Below are 19799 nucleotides of genomic sequence, written 5' to 3'. Positions count from 1 at the left end.
GGTTTTAAAACTTAGGGGGAAATTAGAGGAGTAGTATGTAGTATACTGGGAGCTTCAAACAAAGACCTTTTGTGGGAGAGGCTCCTTGCAGCTGCACTCAGATTGGCTGCCTTTGCTGAGCCAGCCAATCAGGTAATATCCACTTGAATGAAGCCCATTGTTTGAGAGGCTCCTTGCAGCTATGCTCAGAGTGGCCACCCTTGCTGAGCTGCCAGTTAGGTAATATCCATTTGAATGAAGCCCATGCAAATGAGGGTTCCAAGTGCCTGTTTTTCTATTGGTGTGTTTTGGGTGGAGTTTCTATGTATATAGTTGAGGCTAGCCACGTGTGTTTTCAGTTGTGTTTTCGCTAATAAAATAGCTATGCTGGAATCAGTATAGTGCTAGTCCTGTTCCAAGGAAATGGCCCTTCATCTGGGCTACTGGAAGCACATTGCAGCATGCGATCATATATGGCCTCCTCAATTTTGGGATTTAATTTAATTTAATTTAATGTTTCAATTTATACCCCACCCTCTCCTGCAAGCAGGCTCAGGGCGGCTTACAACAATAAAACAACATTAAAATGAAACCACATCAAATTAAACAACGGCATAAAACAGATATTTTCGATCAAGGCACAACAGTAAGCAATACTATAAACATTGGCAACAAATCACGCAACAGCATGTAGGCACCAACATAGCTTAAGCACCTCGGTTGTAAGGTGCTGGGGGGAAGCGATGACCTTCAGAGGACGCCCGCTGGATCAGTTAAAAGCCTGGTGGGAAAGCTCCGTCTTGCAGGCCCTGCGAAATCTAGATAAGTCCCACAGGGCCCAGATCTCCAATGGGAACTCATTCCACCAGGTAGGGGCCCAGACCAAAAAAGCCCTGGTCCTCATTGAAGCCAGTTGGGACCAGGGATCACAAGGTGATGTTGTGTAGCTGACCTCAGAGCCTGGGGGTGGGAGGGGATTCATATGGGGAGAGGCAGTCCTGAACATATGCAGGCCCCAGGCCATAAAGGGCCTTGAAAGTTAGAAGAAGAAGAAGAAGAAGAAGAAGAAGAAGAAGAAGAAGAAGAAGAAGAAGAAGATGATGATGATGATGATGATGATGATGATGATGATGATGATGATGATGATGATGATGATGATGATATTGGATTTATATCCCGCCCTCCACTCCAAAGAGTCTCAGAGCGGCTCACAATCTCCTTTACCTTCCTCCCCCACAACAGACACCCTGTGAGGTGGGTGAGGCTGGAGAGGGCTCTCACAGCAGCTGCCCTTTCAAGGACAACCCCTGCCAGAGCTATGGCTGACCCAAGGCCATGCCAGCAGGTGCAAGTGGAGGAGTGGGGAATCAAACCCGGTTCTCCCAGATAAGAGTCCGCACACTTCACCACTACACCAAACTGGCTCTCCCTTGCAACAGATCTGGTACTCGAGAGGTAGCCAGTGCAGTTCGCGCAGCACCAGGTGCATCCACGCTTGTATAGGATTATCAGCATGTTAAGATATAGAGGTGGGTTGAATTTAGTAGAGTGCTGCTCCCCACTTCGTCTGGAAATTAAATACTCATTCTACCAATAAAACGCAAACAGCATTAAAGAGCAAATAGCTTTGTCGGATATCTGACCAAGGGAGCTTTGACTCTCGAACGCTTATTTCCCCCCCAAAATTGTGTTGGTCTTTAAGGTGCCCCTGGAATGAAATCTAGGTGTTGCTCCATACAGTAATCACACTGCTCCTGGAATTTCACTAATGATGCTGGTATCAGCAAATCCCCTTGAGCTCTATTTGGAATCGGCCTTGATAAAACTGAGTGATTTTGCCAGAAAGTCAGCAGTTGGTTCGGTTTATTTCCATGCCCGGTGCCAAACACTGGAAAGCCCGTGGTGCACATGATGATATCAGTGGGGATGCCACGAGCTTTCCAGAACTCTGCCTCCAACATCCCAGTTCCCAGCTCTACTAACTTGGCTGTGGTGAGGATGACTAGCCCAGGGAAAGAGCTTCTCTGTCCTTATGCCTCACCCTCCCTTTTCATCCTCTGTCTCTTCTAGCACTGTTTTTGCATTCAGGGCACCAGCTTGTTCTGCAAAATACATCCGTGCTGTGGGCTGTGAAACGAGGATGATTGTTGACGCCTGAGATAAGGAGGAGGGCTATGACCACCTTCCCCATGCTATTTAAATCAGTAGAGGAAGGGTCCCCAATGCAGCGCCCACCAACACCTTTCCTGGCATCCACCAAGTGCTTTTTAAAAGTGGTTGGGGCCAGATGGGGCTTCTGCCCCACAAGACTTCTGGTTCGCCCTCGGAGATCTTATTGCCTGTGCAGGTTTTTTTTTTTTTTTAATTTAATTTTTTAAAAAATTGCTATGGCAGAAGCTACCATCACCCTCGGTCGGCCCTGTAATAAGAGCCTTGTAAGCATTTGGAGGATTGGCTACACCCAGGGTGTGTGGCCTAATATGCAAAGGAGCTTCCGCTGCAAAATGTGCCCTGGCCACTGGTAACCGTGGAATAAACAGTGTTCTTAAGAGTTGGCTTTATTTTGCCTGCAGGAGTGCCACTGGGGAAGCGTGGCAGGAGATCATGCTTTCTTGCCTGGAAGGTAAAGGCTGTGAGCCAGACACCACGGCGACATCTGGACAGAACGAGAACGAGCGCTGTGGCACGGAATTGGCGTACGTTTACTTTGTCTCCTTCATCTTCTTCTGCTCCTTCTTGGTGAGTTCCCCCCTTCCCTGCCCTTGGCATTCCATAGTCCCTGACGCATCCTTGTCCACTCTCCCATGGTTGGCGTTCTGGTGTGTACGAAGGAACCCACAAGGCTCCTCCATGCTGACGGCGCAAAATATTAGCTTGGCACCCTTTTAAATCCATTGACACCATTATGCTTAGAAGGGTGTACAGTGGCTTAGGATTGCACTGTAATTCTGTTACATGGCTTGGTTGAGTAGGCAGGTGATGATCAGTGGCCAAAGGGATTACTGTCATACAGCAGGCGGGGGGAATAGAAAAACAGGTTAAAGGCAAAAAAAAATATGCTCACTGCTCAGGGTGGAAAGTGAATACCTTTGGAAACTATCCCTTGACAAAGCAAATTGTGCAACCAGTCCTCGTATTCAGCAGGAGCTCACAGGATCGCAGCTCCTGAACCTTTCTGAGGGTTCCCCCTCTTCCTCCCCACCTATCTGGTCCATTGAATAGTAGGTGCAGCTGCATAACAATCCCTGGATTAGGAGAGCGGGCAGCCAGCCAGCCAGCCACCAGGAGCTTTGCCATGCCTCCAGCAGCCCTCATTAACCCCTGGAAAAGCCCACACCACCCTTTCTCCATTTCTTATGTGATTTTGGGCGGCAGGTGGCTTGCTGGCCTTTTGACTGGGGGGGGTGACCGAGGAGAGCCCCAGGCAAACGAGGCCTGCTTGGGCTGGCTGGATCTCTAGCCAGCCCAAGCAGGCCTCACTCGTTTGGGGCTCTCCTTTCTTGCATCAGGTTGCTTTTGACTGGGGGGGAGCAGCATATGCTAATGAGTTATGCTAATGAGCTCCACCTATTTTTCTACAAAACCACCCCTATATGCAACACTTAGGGAACTACAAGAATTACAGTAAATATTTTTTTTTCACCTAGCACCTCTTTTTTCTATGTTTTTTTCTGCCCACTGGTGCAGCCATTCTGGTTTTCTGTCTTACAAGCAGAGCCCGCATGGAATGTTTAGGAAAGATTTTGCTTATTTGTCCAACAGGTTTCAGCTTTTGCAAAGTAATTTCTCTGTACCTCTTCCCATGTCCTGCCCTGATCTCTCTCCTTCCTCACCTTCTTTTTCCTTCATCCACACTTAATTAAGTTGCTTTTAGTCAACCCGTGTTAGACTTCATGGAGTTAGACAGATTCATGATGGAGGATGGCCCTTTCAATAGCTACTAGTGTGAGTAAAGGGAACGTATTCGGAGACTGGCGTATTCGGAGACTGGAAACCTCCAAAGCTCAGGGGTAGAGGGCGATATCAGAGAAAAGCAACAGGCTGGCTGCTATGTAAAAAAGGTGCTGGACTAGATAGACCACTGGTATGGTTCAAGAAGACTCTTCTTATGCTCTTATGCCACTTTAATTCTTTTGGCTTTTAAGACTTTGCAGCTGTTGTTACACCAGACTAACACAGCTGCATCTCTGGAAAGTGTTCCTCTTTTGCTTTTAACTCAGATGCTCAATCTCTTTGTGGCTGTCATCATGGACAATTTTGAATACCTGACTCGTGATTCCTCCATCTTGGGACCCCATCACCTTGATGAATTTGTCCGGATTTGGGCAGAGTATGACAGAGCTGCGTGGTACGTAGGAGCACCCTGCCGCTTTTTATGCCTTTTGCAGAATCCCCTTGGGGTATTGTAACCTGAATCAAGCGTAAATTGGATGCAGTTTCCTGTTCTCTGCCCTGCAAACCTGCGAATACGTTGGTTGGGCAGGGAGGAGAGAGCTGCTATCCGAAGCCTTTTCCAATTGTCTTTTGAAGCAGAGGGATGTTCTTGTGAAGGATCCTACTCAAACGACAGAGTTTGAATCACAGGCGAAACTCAGGATTTCTGTCCAGGTCTACTACATGTCCCATCTACAGCAACTGAGTGTTATAACAGTAGTTTTGCAGTTTGTTTCTGGGAACCTTTTAAAATAAGATCACATTTACCCTTTATGCCAGTCGTGTCTGCCATACATACACTGCTGTTACTCCAGTGTTTCCTGCAGCCAACATCCAGCGTGCAGAAGATGTGTATCATGAAACAGCTCTGTAAACAATCCTGGCTCCCAAGCATACACATAAGCATGCTCAAGGGCACATGCCTACCATTCATACTTCATGTTTCCTGCAGGAAACACTGGAGTTGCTTCAGCCTTTTGATAACGTCACCGCTCAAAGCATGGAACTGCTCTAAGGGTCCGTCTGAGCGTTCCAAAGTTTTTGTGTTCGTTGGGGAACATCACCAGGACTTTGCATCAGGTGTGAGATGGGAGTTTCCCACGTGGATGCCGCACATGCCAGCTCCTTGCTGTTCCCAGCCAAAGCAAGCAGGAAGACACAGCTTTAGGCTTTTCTCCCTGCCGTTTTCGCATCTGCAAACCAACTGGTGGAACTGCTGTTGCCTTCGTTGTGAAATTTACATGAAGAAGAAGAAGATATTGGATTTATACCCCGGCCCTTCACTCTGAATCTCAGAGCGGCTCACAATCTCCTTTACCTGCCTCCCCCACAACAGACACTCTGTGAGGTAGATGGCGCTGAAAGGGATCTCCCGGAAGCTGCCTGTTGTGTACACGGACTCTAGTTATGACTCAATTGGGTGTTCCTGCCTGGCTCATTGGAGCCATACGAACGGAGCTTGGGGACTTGGAAACAATGGGCAGCAAGACCCAAGTCCCTGCTGCCCTGCACCAATTGCAGGCCTCCTGCTGGCTTGAATGATCCAATAACATGCTGGCGCGGGAACCCCAAGTTGTATATTGTTGGTTCCGTTGACCCAGTCTTTGGTCTTTAGAGTGCAGCCCTATACTGTGCTGTACCTAATCAAGAGCTGATGACCACTATCACTTCGCCTCATCAATGCGTTGCACCCACTATATTATACTGCCCTTTCAAGGACAGCTCTGGGAGAACTATGGCTGACCCAAGGCCATTCCAGCAGGTGCAAGTGGAGGAGTGGGGAATCAAACCCGGTTCTCTCAGATAAGAGTCTGTGCATTTAATCACTACACCAAACTGGCTCATAAGTAACATAGCCGTATAAGTAACATAGAACCTCACCAGGCAGCTTGCAAATGCTAAAACAGCTGGATGGAGGGACTACAGCTGCTTCTCCATACCAGCTGCAGTCACAAGCAGAATAGAGCTAGAGTGTATGTGGGAAGCACAAATTCCTATTGCGCATCTCATGCAAAGTCCTCAAGTCATCCCGCAATGAACACAAGGGCTTCATAATGGGTAGATAAGCTCTTAAGAACTTCCATGGGGTGAGGGAGGAATGAGCTGGTATCTGCAGCCCAGAGGCAGCATCGCTGTTTCAGATCGGCTTCTCCTAGATCCTTTTTTCTATGAACAGCCATCCTCTGATTGAATGCCTTCATTCACCCTCCCCTAAAGTTTCAGGAAGGCTCCAGAGAGTTGTTTGGATTGTCCGACTGCAGTGTTCAGATGCAGTAGTGCATTTGATTGTTGTTGGGTTTTTTTTAAATCTCAACCTTCACAGTTTTGGGAAAGAGACGAGCTTGCCACTGTAGCAAAACTGGAAGCTCAACGACCGGAATGAATCCCTCTTTGTCCACCTGGAATCCAGTTTGGTTGGCTTCTGTGACTTCATCCAAACGGCTGTTGTCTCAATCTTATGCAGATGTCCATTTTTTTTCCTCATCCAAACTGGGTTTCCCCTTTCCTGACACCAGACAAGGCTCTGAAGGCATGGTGGGGCAGCATAGCCATTATTGAGAATCGCCTTGGGAACAAGAGTCATGCAATGCAGCTGTTATTGTGCTCTGATGCTCCACGCTGCAAATGAGTTGCGCGTTCAAACATTCCCTGATGTTAAAAAATTACTCCCTTTGCATAGAAAGAACAAAAACAAGTGGGGAACCTCCCTAATGTACTAGTGTTGTATAGGCAGATAGATTATTTTGATAGCATTCAGAGTTCCTGGAGTTCCTACCTGCATTCTGAAATGGTACAGCCAGCACTTTGTTTTTTTGTAGCAGGAACTCCTTTGCATATTAGGCTACATAGGGGTGGAATTCTAGCAGGAGCTGCTTTGCATATTAGGCCACACACCCCTGGTGTAGCCAATCCTCCAAGAGCTTACAAGGTTCTTTTTTGAAAGCTCCTGTTTTAAATGAGACATAATGTTTGAGCTGTGGAAAGAACAGTCAACTCCTTTGCAGTGGAGGGAACAGATCCCAGAAGCGCAGACTTCATTTTTACGTGTGGCACTTTGAAGAAGGACTGGCTACATCAGGGGGTGTTGCCTAATATTCAAAGGTGCTCCTGCTAGAATTCCACCCCTGAGGCTACACCCCTCTGATGTAACCAATCCTCCAAGAGCTTACAGCAGGCCCTGTAAGAAGAGCCCTGTAAACTCTTGAAGGATTGGCTACATCAGGGGGGTGTAGCCTAATATGCAAAGGAGTTCCTGCTGGAAAAAAAAAACCCTGGACAGCCCTGAAAGGTCAGATGCACATTTTTCTCCTAAATACACATTTTGCTCTTAGATCAGCACCTGGTATAAACTTCTAATACATGGGTATGTGGCTCAGCTTTCAGACCAGTTTTAGAAAAACACTTGTGTGAATTTAGGGATGGCCTAGGTCAGACCTCAGAAGCTAAGACAATCAGATCTCAGAAGCTAAGGAGGGTGGGCCCTGGTTAGAATTTGAATGGGAGACCACCAAAGAAGCCCAGAGTTGCTATCGAGAGGAAGGCAATGCATACCACCTCTGTTAGTCTCTTACCTTAAAAATGCTACGGTGCCCCCATAAGTTGGCTGTGACTTGTTGGCGGTTCACACACAAACACACACAAGGGTGTAAAATTACATGGCAGAGTAATTTCTGGAGGGCATCTCTTCAAAGATTCGCAAAAGTCCCACTATTTTAAACAGGGCTACAGTTGATTTCCCAGTCTAGAAAGATCACCAGCCATGGCACGAGCTCTCATTGGCAAGCATCTGTTTCCTTGCATGCCACAGGTGAAACAGATTAAACCATCTCTTGGCTCTAGACGACCAAGCCACAGATAAATGTATCCTTCTTCAAAGTGCCACGCGTAAAAATGAACTCTGCGCTTCTGCGATCTGTTCCCTCCGCTGCAAAGGAGTTGACTGTTCTTTCCACAGCTCAAACATTATGTCTCATTTAAAACAGGAAATCCCATATTGTTTTGCCTAATGATTCATGGGCTTCTGATTTTAAAGAAAAAGAAAAAGAAAGATAATTGGGGTTTTCTCACTTGTTTTTTCTCCACCCACCCCCCTTCCCCCGGCCATGTAGTCCATTACATTTCCAGTAGTTATTAGCTCAGCAAGCCCTTTGGCTAAACCTGTTTTTAAGAGCCATCAGGTCTTGCTGTGTAAAATCAGAGTTAGAGAGAATCACCTTCTCTCTGGGTACTTTGCCACTGTGCATAATCAGCCCACAGGCAAGGGGGAGGGGCACAGTATCCTATTTCTCACATAAATTCTTGTTTTAGCTGCCAGCTTTTAATACCCTCCCAGGCCTCATTTTGGGCAGGAGCTCACAGGAGCAGAGCTCCGGTCCGGAAACTCTAAATTTTATTCTGTTTTTCTTTCTTAACCCTCCCCCCAAAAAAAAATACTTGCTTCTGGGCTCCATTGTTCAAACCCTCTGTGAGAATTTTGCTGAACTCTTAAGATTTGACAAGCTTTCTGATATTTTTTCCCCACAAAAAATGGGGAAAGAACCAAAACATATAAAGCCAGACTGATGAAAATCTTCATCGTGCTACTGCGGCCACATAGGAGAAAGGAATTTTAAAAGTATGATGGGAGTAAGGTTTTTTTTTAAAAAAAAAAATCAGTGCAAACTTACCTTGGATCCTGGGATATCTTAAATTCATTGTGTTTAAATTGATATGTTTTATTTATTGTTATTGCAATGTTTTAATGTTGTAAGCTGCCCTGACCCTGCTTTTCGGGATAGGGGAGGGTATAAATCACAGATTAAATTAAATTAAATTAAAATTATTATGATCATTATAATTCAAGAAGAATTTTAAGGTAGCTGCTGAGCTGATATAATTTAGTACATCTTCAGGTGACGTCAGGGATGTGTGGCATATGCAAATGAGTCATGCAAATGAATTGTGCTGATGAGCTCCGGCACCTATTTTTCTACTAAATGACCTCTGCACCCTCCCATTTCTCTGCTAGATCTAGGAGTTGGATATTAGACAGAAGGGAAGTGAGCTGTTGTAGGCCAGTGATTTGTCTAGGCTTTATTTCATAAGGTGTTAAAGCTGTGTCTGGGCTGTATCATTTCACAATGTCTGAAGGAATCCACGCAGCTGAATTTTCCTCCATTTCAAAAATTCTCGCTTGCAGAAAATGAGTGTCGGGTTCTGCCTCATAGCTTTTTACTAGTTTTATGCAGGAAATTCCTTTCTAAGGCAGAACGTGTTGAACTCGGCCAAAATGGGAAAACAGGATTAAAACCAGACCCACATCCTGAACCTTCTTGATCTGCCCTATAAATGTGAAAGTCTTATTTCCCAGCTAAGCCAACTGCTGGAGGAATGTGGAGAGGGATCCTTTTTAAAAAAAAGCAGTTTCCTGGGAGTAAGTCTCATTGATAAGACCTGAGTGGGATTCTGAGTAGACCGGTTTAAGATGGTTGTCCCTTTTTTTAAAAAAAAAATCAGTACAAACTTACTCTTCCTTGGATCCTGAGGTGCTCAGTAGAAAGGCAGGCATATAAATATCTTAATCAATCCATCAATTAATCAAAGTGGAAGGAATGGGAATTTCTTCCTGCCAACATGAGTCAACTAAGCTATTCTATTTTTGTGTGTGTATTTACATGGTGTATTGATTACTGCGTGACTTGGAAGGCCCAGTCTTAAATCCCTACTCATACAAGTCTCACTGGGTGGCCTTCCACCAATCAGTCTATCAGTCTAGCCTGCCTCACAGGGATGTTGCAGCAATAACATAGAGGAAGACAAGAATACATGATAGACAGACAGAGAAAATTGCCTGGCATTTACAACTGTACCAGAGTTCCCAAGTCATGCAGATACCCTGCATGTTGCTGTAGGGTCTATGAAGACATGAAACACAGTATATGGAAACGGGAGCAGAGAATGCACATGTGATTCTACCAGGGCTTTTTTTGTAGCAGGAACTCCTTTACATATTAGGCCACACACCCTGATGTAGCCAATCCTCCTGGAGCTTACTGTAGGCCCTGTACTAAGCCCTGTAAGCTGCATCAAGGGGGTGTGGCCTAATATGCAAAGAAGTTCCTGCTACAAAAAAAGCCCTGGATTCTACTCTCTATGTATTCATTAAAGATTTGACCTGAATGAGATTTACATTAAATTGGAAACCACCTAGTCTGGATTCCAGTCTTGTCTTTAACCCTGACAATCTATTTTCTGTCTTCGCTTGTCACTATCCGTATGTGTGAAATAGGAATCCACCAGACTTCGCTCCTCAACATCAAACAACTTTGTTTAAGCCACTTTGGGTTCCCGTTGGGGAGAAAGTCAGGGTATAAATGAAGTAAATAATCTAACTTGCTGACCTGCTTCCTCTACTGCATCACCCAAGGATAAGTCTTCCTAGATGCACAGTCAATATACAAGAATCAGAGTCAGGCAAAGTATGCTTAGCAGGTGTTTCCTCCCAGCCTTGGGAATCAGGATTGTTTTTAACCCTGTCATAACCTTCCTTCCCAGCAAGCTGGTAGTCCCCTTCCATAGGGACATTTTTGGCACGCAGAAGACAACAACCTCATTTTCACAGGGAGGGGGGAAGGTGCAGAGCCTTTTCCTAGATGGAGACAGAATGAGAAAGATGCACATCTCTGGTGCTGCCAGCAACACCCTTCATTCCTCTTCCTTCCCCTTTCCTGAGTAGCCCTATTAACCCACCTGTGCTTCCTTTCCAGTGGCAGGATCCCGTATAAGGATATGTACACATTAGTACGGGTGATCTCGCCTCCTCTGGGCCTGGGAGAGAACTGCCCCTACAGGGTGGCGTGCAAGGTTTGCCTCCCAATTCCCAGCCACAACCCGGCACTAGGACATACCCATTAAACCGTCCCCCCCTCTCCGTTCCACCACCACCACCGCAGCCGCCGCCACACCTCACAAAGGGGAACCCCACCCCCGGGTGTTGCTCTCCTTCGAGTTTAAAGAGATCCATTCGCTCTCAGAACCAGCAGCTGTTGTTCCCAGGGAGGGACGGGGAAGCAGGTTGCCCAGACAAAAGCAAATTAATACCCATGTCTAATTGAAGTAGAGTTCCTTTGGGGGCGGGGTTGTAGGTTGGGTGTTTCCTGGGCCACGGCAAAGGTGTTTGACAGGCACAGGGGTTGTGGGGGGGGGCATTCCCCCGCCCCAAAGTCTGAGCTGTCTCTGGACATACGTTCCTCTCTTACAGACAGGCTTCATTCTTGGTTGCGTTCACTAATGTGGCTCTGAAAACATGAAAAAGTATACTGGGTAAAAGAATTGGGAGAAAAAAAAGAACGGCAATGAAATGGCAGAGATGTCATGTGTTTTGTTACAGTGTCAGCGTGTGAGCTTCTACCACCCAGGGCCGTGTGACCCTTGAAAGTAACATTATTAAGGTTATGAAAGGGGGAATCTCCAAGCACTGCTGCATTTTTGCCAGTTTCAAAACCCTCACTTTGACCTAGTTCTCACCGCCATAGTAAATCTGTTCTCTGGACTATTTTAGACTGCAGATGGCTGAATTATACCCAAGTAATGTAACCAAGGGAAAGAATTCTGCCTTGTCCTTCTCCCTGACACAGTAGTCCTGACCTGGATAGTCCAGGCTAGCCTGATCCCATCAGATCTCAGAAGCTAAGCCGGGCCAGCCTTGGCTAGTATTTGGAAGGGTGGCCTCCAAGGATTACCAGGGGCTTGACACAGAGGCAGGCAATGGCAAACTACCTCTGAAATGTCTCTTGCCTTAAAAACAAGTCTAGTTCACCATCTAGTGGTGCATAATGCTAAAAGATCTAGAACTTCTGGGTGCCAGACAATCTTAGGCTCTCCTGCATGTGCTACAGACAGTGTCTAATAATAATTTATCAAAATAAACCAGCTGTAATATCACACAAGAAGAATATGAATAAAGAACAAATTTTCATAAATGGCAATGATAGCAGAGTCTATTTATATTATACACAATATTATTGCCACTTAACATGGAGCATTAAAGCAACAGGCAGAGTACATAAAGTCCAAGGGAAAAGGAAATTAATTCACAAAGTCCATTATAAGTTCACACTTGTCAGTTCTTAAATGGAATCCATCAAGTCCATACGAAGTCCAATGTGAAGTCCTAGTACACACAAGGATTCTAAGTAATCTCTCGTTTCGATGACCTCTTCCTCAGTGAGCTATGCAAGTAATAAACAGTTTTACTCTGTAGGAGTCAAGTTGCGCCTTTAAGACCAACCAAGTTTTATTCAGAATGTAAGCTTTCGTATGTGCGTGCGCGCACTTTATGCACTATGTAAAGGCACAAGGAATTTAACAGAAACCAAATGTAATGCATCTTACCCCCAGATAGTGATGGCATGTACCAAACTATGCCATCTTATGTGATTAATATGTCCACCCTGTATGGTTTGCAAGTCCAATTATTGGCATAATAATAATTTATGCCAATAAAGATATTGCTTGACTGACTGGCATAACAACAGCAACACAACTAGGTTAGCCCCCTCCTAGCAAGTTTAGCTACTCTGTGAGAAGTGGAACCTAATCAAACTCAATGCATTCTTATTTGAAAAAGTAACACATTGAGGTTATCTCTAAACGCTCCCATTGTCTGAGAGCGCGCGCACACACACAAGTCAAGCTCTTGTTCTTAACCTGATTTTAAACTTGGTCGAAAACGTTTAGGCTGTTCTTCTCTTTCTACTGACATTCCAGATCCATTTTTTTCCAGTTCTTGAGAGCTTTGTCCGCTTATTCTTTGCAACTAAATCTTTTGCAAAAAGGGTTTCCAGCCTGCAGCCTGTTCTCTGACAAAACATCAGCTTCTTTGGTTCAAAACTAAGATCCAAAGTTGTGCTCTGGTGTAATTTACAGGGTGCTTCCAAGCAGAATTGCCCCTTTTAAAAATCCATCACAACTGATGAACTTAGAAACGTCTAACTGTGCTACAATCACACCATAAGTATACACATGTTGCGTTCGGCACTTAGGCTCCATAAGGCTCCCAACTTCCAGGGGAACTCCCAACTTCATATGCCAGCAGGAGAGGGATGGCCCTGCTCTTACTATGGGAGAATCCCACCCCTCACCCAGGGAAACGACCCATCTGAACTCAGAGGTAATCATGTTTCTCATTTCTCTCCCCTTGCCAGCTGGATGAGAGCAGCTTCTTGAGGATGGAGACGGGTCCAGACCTCTTTGCCAACCCCATGCCCATCTCTCTTGAGGAGTCCCTAATGTGAAGTGGATCCTCACTGCCCCAACACTTCTAGGATAAGTCCGAGAGACAGACTCTGAACACTATGATAAGCTCCAAAAGAAGCCCAGGATTCTTGAGCATTACTATTTCAAAGCAGCCACGTAACTGTCCAAGGTCCTGAATTCATTTATTCCCATTTATAAATCGGGCAGTTTCCCTGGAGAAAATGGCTGCTTTGGAGGGTGGACTCTATGGTATTAAACCATGCAGAGGTCTCTCCCGCCTCCCCACACACACCCTGCCCTCTCTAGGCTCCATCCCCAAAATCTGCAGGTATTTCTCAAGCTAGGGCTGGCAACCGCTTCTCTCCATCAGTCTGGCTCCTAGTCCAGAGGGCTGCTTGCCTGTTTTAAAACCTCAGCTCTGATAAGGAGTTGTTTAAGAGTCACCCTTGTCCTCCCGTCCTTGCTGCTACACTACCTGGAGCAAAGGCCAGCCTGTCCCCATTGACGTTGCTCCTGTTTTGAAGCTGAAGAGGGGATAGGCTGTCAAGGAAGGGCAGCCTTTTCCTAAGGAGTCAAGAACCAATTGGCCAATATGTCCATTGAAATCAATGGGCTTAGAAGGTGTAACTCTGTTTCGAGTAGCCCTGTAAATCAACCTGTCTTTGAATAGACTTTACCACCTCCAGCCTCCAGATATTTTTTTTCCTGGTTATATCAAGACACGGGGTACTCTTGTGACAATGAGTGAGCTGAATTCATTTCATTTCCCGTTAAGATTTAGGTCAGAGAAGCAACTCTCTTGATCCCCTGATATCTAGAGCAAAACTATACATTGTAAATGGAGCCCACAATAATAAGATCCGTCTCTGGAAAGCCAGAACTCCAGTTCTTCTTAGACCAGTACAACCATGTAGCTGAATGAAGCAGGGAATTCTGAAGTGGTAGAGTGAGCCATACCACTTTTGTAGAGAGAGCCATACTTTAATGCTTCTTCCAAATTAAAAATTAGCACAGCAAGGGTAAAAGGCTCTGGTATAGCCAATCACACACTGTACTAATGTATCATTTACAGGGAATTATTAATATAGAATAGGAGCGGAGAACTGTGAACAATATAATCCCTCTCCTGTGGTGTTAAGTGGTACAGTCCCTTCTACACCTCCATGATCTGCCACCTCTTTACCACCTCCTTCTGCAGGATACCTAGACTAGGCATAAGTCATCACTGGTCTCCATTTGCTTCTAAGTCTTCCACACCAACTTATTCCAGAACTGCACATAGCTATTATCTGTGCATTGGCAGGTCCGTAAATGAAGTCGAGGTTGTTTAGATGGCACCTGTTTTAAAACACACAAACACACAGAAAAAAAACCCCACATAGTTTATTTCCTCTTTCTCTCTCTAAAACCTGCTACAGTATAATCTGTCAAACACCCAATTCTGAAGGAACAGACTTCTATTATCCTGAGTACCTTCTTTATAATGGGATCTTTCCCAGGTACAATTATAATGCCCCAAACAATCCGTAAAGTCTCGTTTCCAAAAAGTCATAGACATGGGCCATGCACAATAATGTCTTGCAGTGTCACCGTGAAAGTTCCTATGCCATGGTCTTCATTACTTCCCTGCCCAAAGTTCTACCACTGGAAGTGGGATGCATGGGACCTGCTAGAGGTAGAAATGACGATTCAAGTCCCAGAGCTACATTTCTGTCCAGCCCACTCAATTTCCCTAAATGTCGTTTTGGGCTACATTTAAATCTTCCCTGGGTATCCAGTTCTGCTGTTCTGAAAGGCACTTAAGCAATTCACTTTCAAAGGAGATTAGAACGTGTGCATTCTGTTCCATGGCAGAAATGATACCACCCACAGAGAGCTTACCGAATTGCCTTTTGATCTTTAAAAGATATTTAAAAGCATGTGGGTTTTGTCCCTAGGCCTGTCTCTGCAGCAGCACTAGTCACTCAAGAGACCGGGCAAGAGCAAGTGAATTCTCCAGGGCCCTTTGCCTCTCCCCCTAATGTTTCCTTTCATTCATTGTTATTCCTTTCTCAGCTATGCCCAGATTTGCAAGGGGGGGAGTCCTTTTCAGCCATTACAATGGCATGTACCTAGGTTGCCAACTTTCAGGAGTACCTGGGATTACAACTGCTCTCCAGACAACAGAGATCAGTTCCCTTGATCACTTTGGAATGTGGACTTTGGAGCATTAGACCTCATGGAGGCATGAAACCTCCCCGAAATCTGCCCTCTTCAAACTCCACCCCCAAAATCTCCAGATATTATACAACCTGGAGCTGGCAACCCTACAGTCAGGAGCCTATCAACTGTGCATAAATTGTCCCGCCATGTTGCTTGAACAAGGGGTAACCCATTTATTTTCCATGCAGGCACAACCCTGACCACTGGATATTTCAAGATTACAATTGATATGTACCAAGACTTTGCATGGATGATAATTGCATGTGTTGCCCCTGTTCATACAGCACGGTACCCACAAGTACTGGGATGGTGGGTAGCATATGATCCTGATGCACATGGTTAGTAGGCTCCTAAGGCATGTGATTATTACATCTGTAAGGGGCTAGAGTCTCATGAATTGACAAATTTCCATTCCTAAACTGGCCACTTGCCTCATGAGTAAGCAAAGGATCATACAATATCTTGATCATTACCAGTATTTAATAGGGTTGTCAGATCCCCCCCTCCCCTGGAAACTGGTGGGGGATGGAGGTGACTTACAAGGAGAAAGAGAAAGGTCTAGCCTTGTTGTTGGCATTGCACAGAAAGTGACATCATCATACTAGTAATAGACATGTCTCTGATATTTCAGGAAAAACCTATAGTAAAACTGGATTCTACCATAGAGTTTTTGCCCAAATACCAGAGTGTCATCTAAACATTGCTGGATGATGAAGTCACTCCCTATATGATACTGGCAATGAGACCTAGGCATTCTTTTTTCTCCTATTAAGCTCCTCCACTGGTCAGCTGATTGGCTGCTGGGGGTAGGGCCTGGTGTCAGGAGACCCCATCTCCTCTCGGGGGGGGCAGGATCCGGAAAACCTAGTATTTAATAATCTGCCAAAATTCCACCAGGCTTAGATTTTTATATCTAGAGACACAACTTTTTTATCCAAACATTCAACTATTTTTGAATAGCTGTGAAGGGCCACCCAAAATGGCTGCCGCTTCCCTCATTTATTATTTCATGAGAGTTCATTTCATGAGAGCTCATAAAAGACATCTGCTCTTCTCTTTCTCACAAGAGTTTCTGCGGATTCCCAGAGCTATTGTTTACTTTGTTTTTCATCATGAAATTACATTTAATTTCTGTTTTCAAATATTTCATTGTGAGATCGTAGAGCTAGAAAGAGAACCCAAGGTAAATTAAACTACCTGGCTTTGAAATCAGCAGTGAGACATTTTTTAAGGCCACAACAGCCCTGAGATGAAAGTATTCACTAGGGATGGGCAAGAAGCAGCGGAAATTGCGGTTAATTTCATTTTGCGATTCGTTTGATTTCTGACCCTGTTCGTGTTTCATTGGTTTGTTTGGTTTGGGAGTTGTAAAACTCCCTGGGAGTCATCAGCAAGCTCTCCTCCACCCATCCTCCAAGTTCAGCAAAGACTGTAGTTGGTGCCCCCAGGAAAATTCAGCTTTAACTCTCACAACAACTCTATATTGCTGCAGAATGGGAGCTCTGTGATTGGCTCCCAGAGCTGCCAGTCAAGCAATGAGCAACAGCTATGGGTGTTTCTAGGGTTCCCAGAAGTCCATCCCACCCCCCACCTCTCGCCTTGCCTAGGAATTGATTGCATCTGTGCCAGGTTGTCTGGAAAAACAAACTGCAAAAAACGAACCAAACAAAGCACCAAGGTTCGAACCAGTTCATAACAAATCACGAATCAGCCTGATTCTTGCACGAATCTCAATTTGTGGTTCGATTCATGCCTATCCCTGGTATACACATCAAGCTCTCTTATGGAGAGATTCTCATTTAAAACAAAACCTTCTTTTCATTATTTGTACAATGTCCTAATGAGTCGACTGGTAAAAGATGGCCTAAACATTTTAAACAGTTAAATTCTTCAAAGGGTGCATGGGAGATTTTTTTCATTGTTGAATGAAAAACATACATCCCCCCACCCCACCCCCATTAAAGAAGCCCGAAGGTTAAGAACAGTTACAAGCAGAATTAATCATGCAGTTAGTGGACATGTTTCTCTTAACAACTGAAGACTGACACAGTGTGTTTCAAAGCTGTCTAAGCATTACACCCTTCTAAATCCAATTTGCTTAAGTGGGCGTAACTCTGAGGATTATTACCAACATATTCATGTTAATCTAAAATGGAGAAGAGGCTCATTAGAAATATATATATTTCTAATGAGGCTTTGCCAGAGGGCTAGAAGGCTTTCCCTCAAATATCATCCTTTGCACAGAGTAGGGGTGCCAGCCTCCAGGTGGGACCTGGGGATCCCCTGGAATTATACCTCATCTACAGACTACAGAGATCAGCTCCCCTAAAGAAAATGGCTTCTTTTGAGGTAAACTCTATGACACTGTGCCCAGCTGAGGCCCCTGTCCTCCCCAGGCTCCACCCCAAAAGCTCCAGAAGTTTCCCAACTTGGTTCTGGCAACCCTACCCCTCCATCCCCTTTTGGTGGCCAGGAGGGAACCTGGTGACCAGTTTGCAAGGGAGCACTTAAGAAGAGCATGTTGAGAGTCCATGTATCTCCCCTGCTGCTTATCAGGCTAAGGAGTGGAGTGTCTGAAGCTCAATTTCTACCTGCAAGAGAAAATAGTAACGGGGCAGAATGGACTGTGTCAATTCATACGGCAAGTGGAGCACCACATATTGGAATGCCGCCTATGTTCAAAGAGCTTCTTGCAGACAGAGAAGCAGCACAAGTAGGGTTGCCAACCTCTAGCTGGAGGTGGCCCAGAACTTACAGCAGATCTCCAGATGGCCGAGATAAGTCCCCCTGAAGAGAATGGCTGCTTTGGAGGGTGGATTCTATAGTGTTGTACCCCACTGAGGCCCCTTCCCTCCTGCCCTCAACGAGTTCCACCCCTAAACCTTCAGAAGTTCTCTATGTTAGGAGCATTCAAAATCGAAACCCACCACCTGCAGGCTGAAGTGACACACGTCATTCTACCACCTTGTTCTCCTGGACATGTAAATCAGGCCTGAGTCAGAAGATACGACCTTATTTGCTTTATAAATTAAATGTTGAGTGTAGGATGGGGCAGCATTTCAGAAGCATTGCAAGACAGGCAGTGCCAGCCAGGTGCTGACTGTAACAGCTGGCGTAAATCGGGGGAGCCCTAGCTGACTGCTAAACTTCCGAAGGCCAAACAGCTGCCTCTGCCAAGACTCTTTAAACTCCAACTGGGTTGAACTGGAAGCCGCATGTGGGAGAGACCGGTGGGTTGGGAGCATGGCATGCAGAATTTTCTTCCCGGTTTTGTTTCCTTAGCCACTAAGCATGCCTTTGCACCAGTGCATGGTGGGAAAAGTGCTCCATCATCTCCGGAGTTAGATGGAAGCAAACAGACACCGTTTCTCTGATCAGTCACCCCGGTTCAGTGCACCTACTATGCAAGCCGCTGCTTTTTCCGATTGCATAGAAACGACCAGAGGGGTGGGGTGGGGTACACCTCTCTTCAGCAACGGGTTACGTGACCTTCGCTACCACCCCTCAATCACAGTACTTTACAGAACCCACTGGGGTTCAGGGAACAATTCTGGTTCCTCCCCCTTCACCAAGGTGCGCCCCGCCACATCCTGTATTAACCCCTTGTTGGAGTGTTGTGTATCTTGATTTATACCACTTGCGCACAGCCCTGGGAACCACGTTAAGGCCCAAAACTACATCTGGAAGAAGAAGGAACTGTCCACAAAAGCGAGCAGCAGCAGAGACGTAGAAAGGCAGGCCGTTCCTCCGGGTGGTGTTCCTGGGTCTGTGTGACGGGTTCTATAAATCCACACCAGCTCAGACTCTCATGTATGATTTTGAATTGATTAATGGGTTTCCTGTTCTTTTCCTGTTTTTCTTTTGTTTTCTCTCTTCTGTTCCCCGTGTCCCATTTTTGTTTTTGTTTCTGTCTTGGGTTTTGTTTCGTTTGGTCTCTGGGAATGCTCCCCTTCTCCCCCCCCCCACACCCGCCTCTCGTTTCTCCTCATCTTCCTCTTCCCCTCCCTGTCCCCTTTCTCCTCTTTCCTCCTCCATGAACAGTGGCCGCATCCATTACACTGAGATGTATGAAATGCTGACTCTCATGTCCCCACCACTAGGCCTCGGCAAGAGATGTCCCTCCAAAGTTGCCTATAAGGTAGAACAACCCTTCTTTCCTTTATGGGTTAGCGATCAGCGATAAGGTGGGGAAAGCCTAAATGGGATGGCAGGGTGGGTGGGGGTAAGATGGAGGGGAGTTTTACTGATTAATAATCAGGAAGGTACTTAATGCTCTCAGGGATTATTTGACTTCTAGAGAAATCATGTTTGCATCTAAAAACCATAACAGCGGCCTTTATTCAACCACATGGCAAAGCTTTATGGGCACTTAGTTTTTCTCTGGGCTTTTTTTGTCGCCAGAACTCCTTTGCATATTTGGCCACATCCCCTTGATGTAGCCAATCCTC

At 45.6% G+C, this 19799-nt stretch overlaps 1 protein-coding gene across 1 annotated transcript in view; it reads left to right on the top strand.

Moving 5' to 3' along the window:
- CACNA1E (calcium voltage-gated channel subunit alpha1 E) overlaps positions 1–19799 on the top strand; it is a 605524-nt gene that overhangs the window by 542268 nt on the left and 43457 nt on the right. The window contains exons 38-40 of the mRNA XM_060232603.1: positions 2553–2718; positions 4200–4327; positions 19393–19489. Coding sequence (XP_060088586.1) covers positions 2553–2718; positions 4200–4327; positions 19393–19489 — 391 coding nt within the window. The remainder of the gene's footprint in view (positions 1–2552; positions 2719–4199; positions 4328–19392; positions 19490–19799) is intronic.

This window comes from Heteronotia binoei, chromosome 2, assembly GCF_032191835.1.
Source record: "Heteronotia binoei isolate CCM8104 ecotype False Entrance Well chromosome 2, APGP_CSIRO_Hbin_v1, whole genome shotgun sequence".
Taxonomy (NCBI): domain Eukaryota; kingdom Metazoa; phylum Chordata; class Lepidosauria; order Squamata; family Gekkonidae; genus Heteronotia; species Heteronotia binoei.
This window is presented reverse-complemented; position numbering and strand designations above follow the sequence as displayed.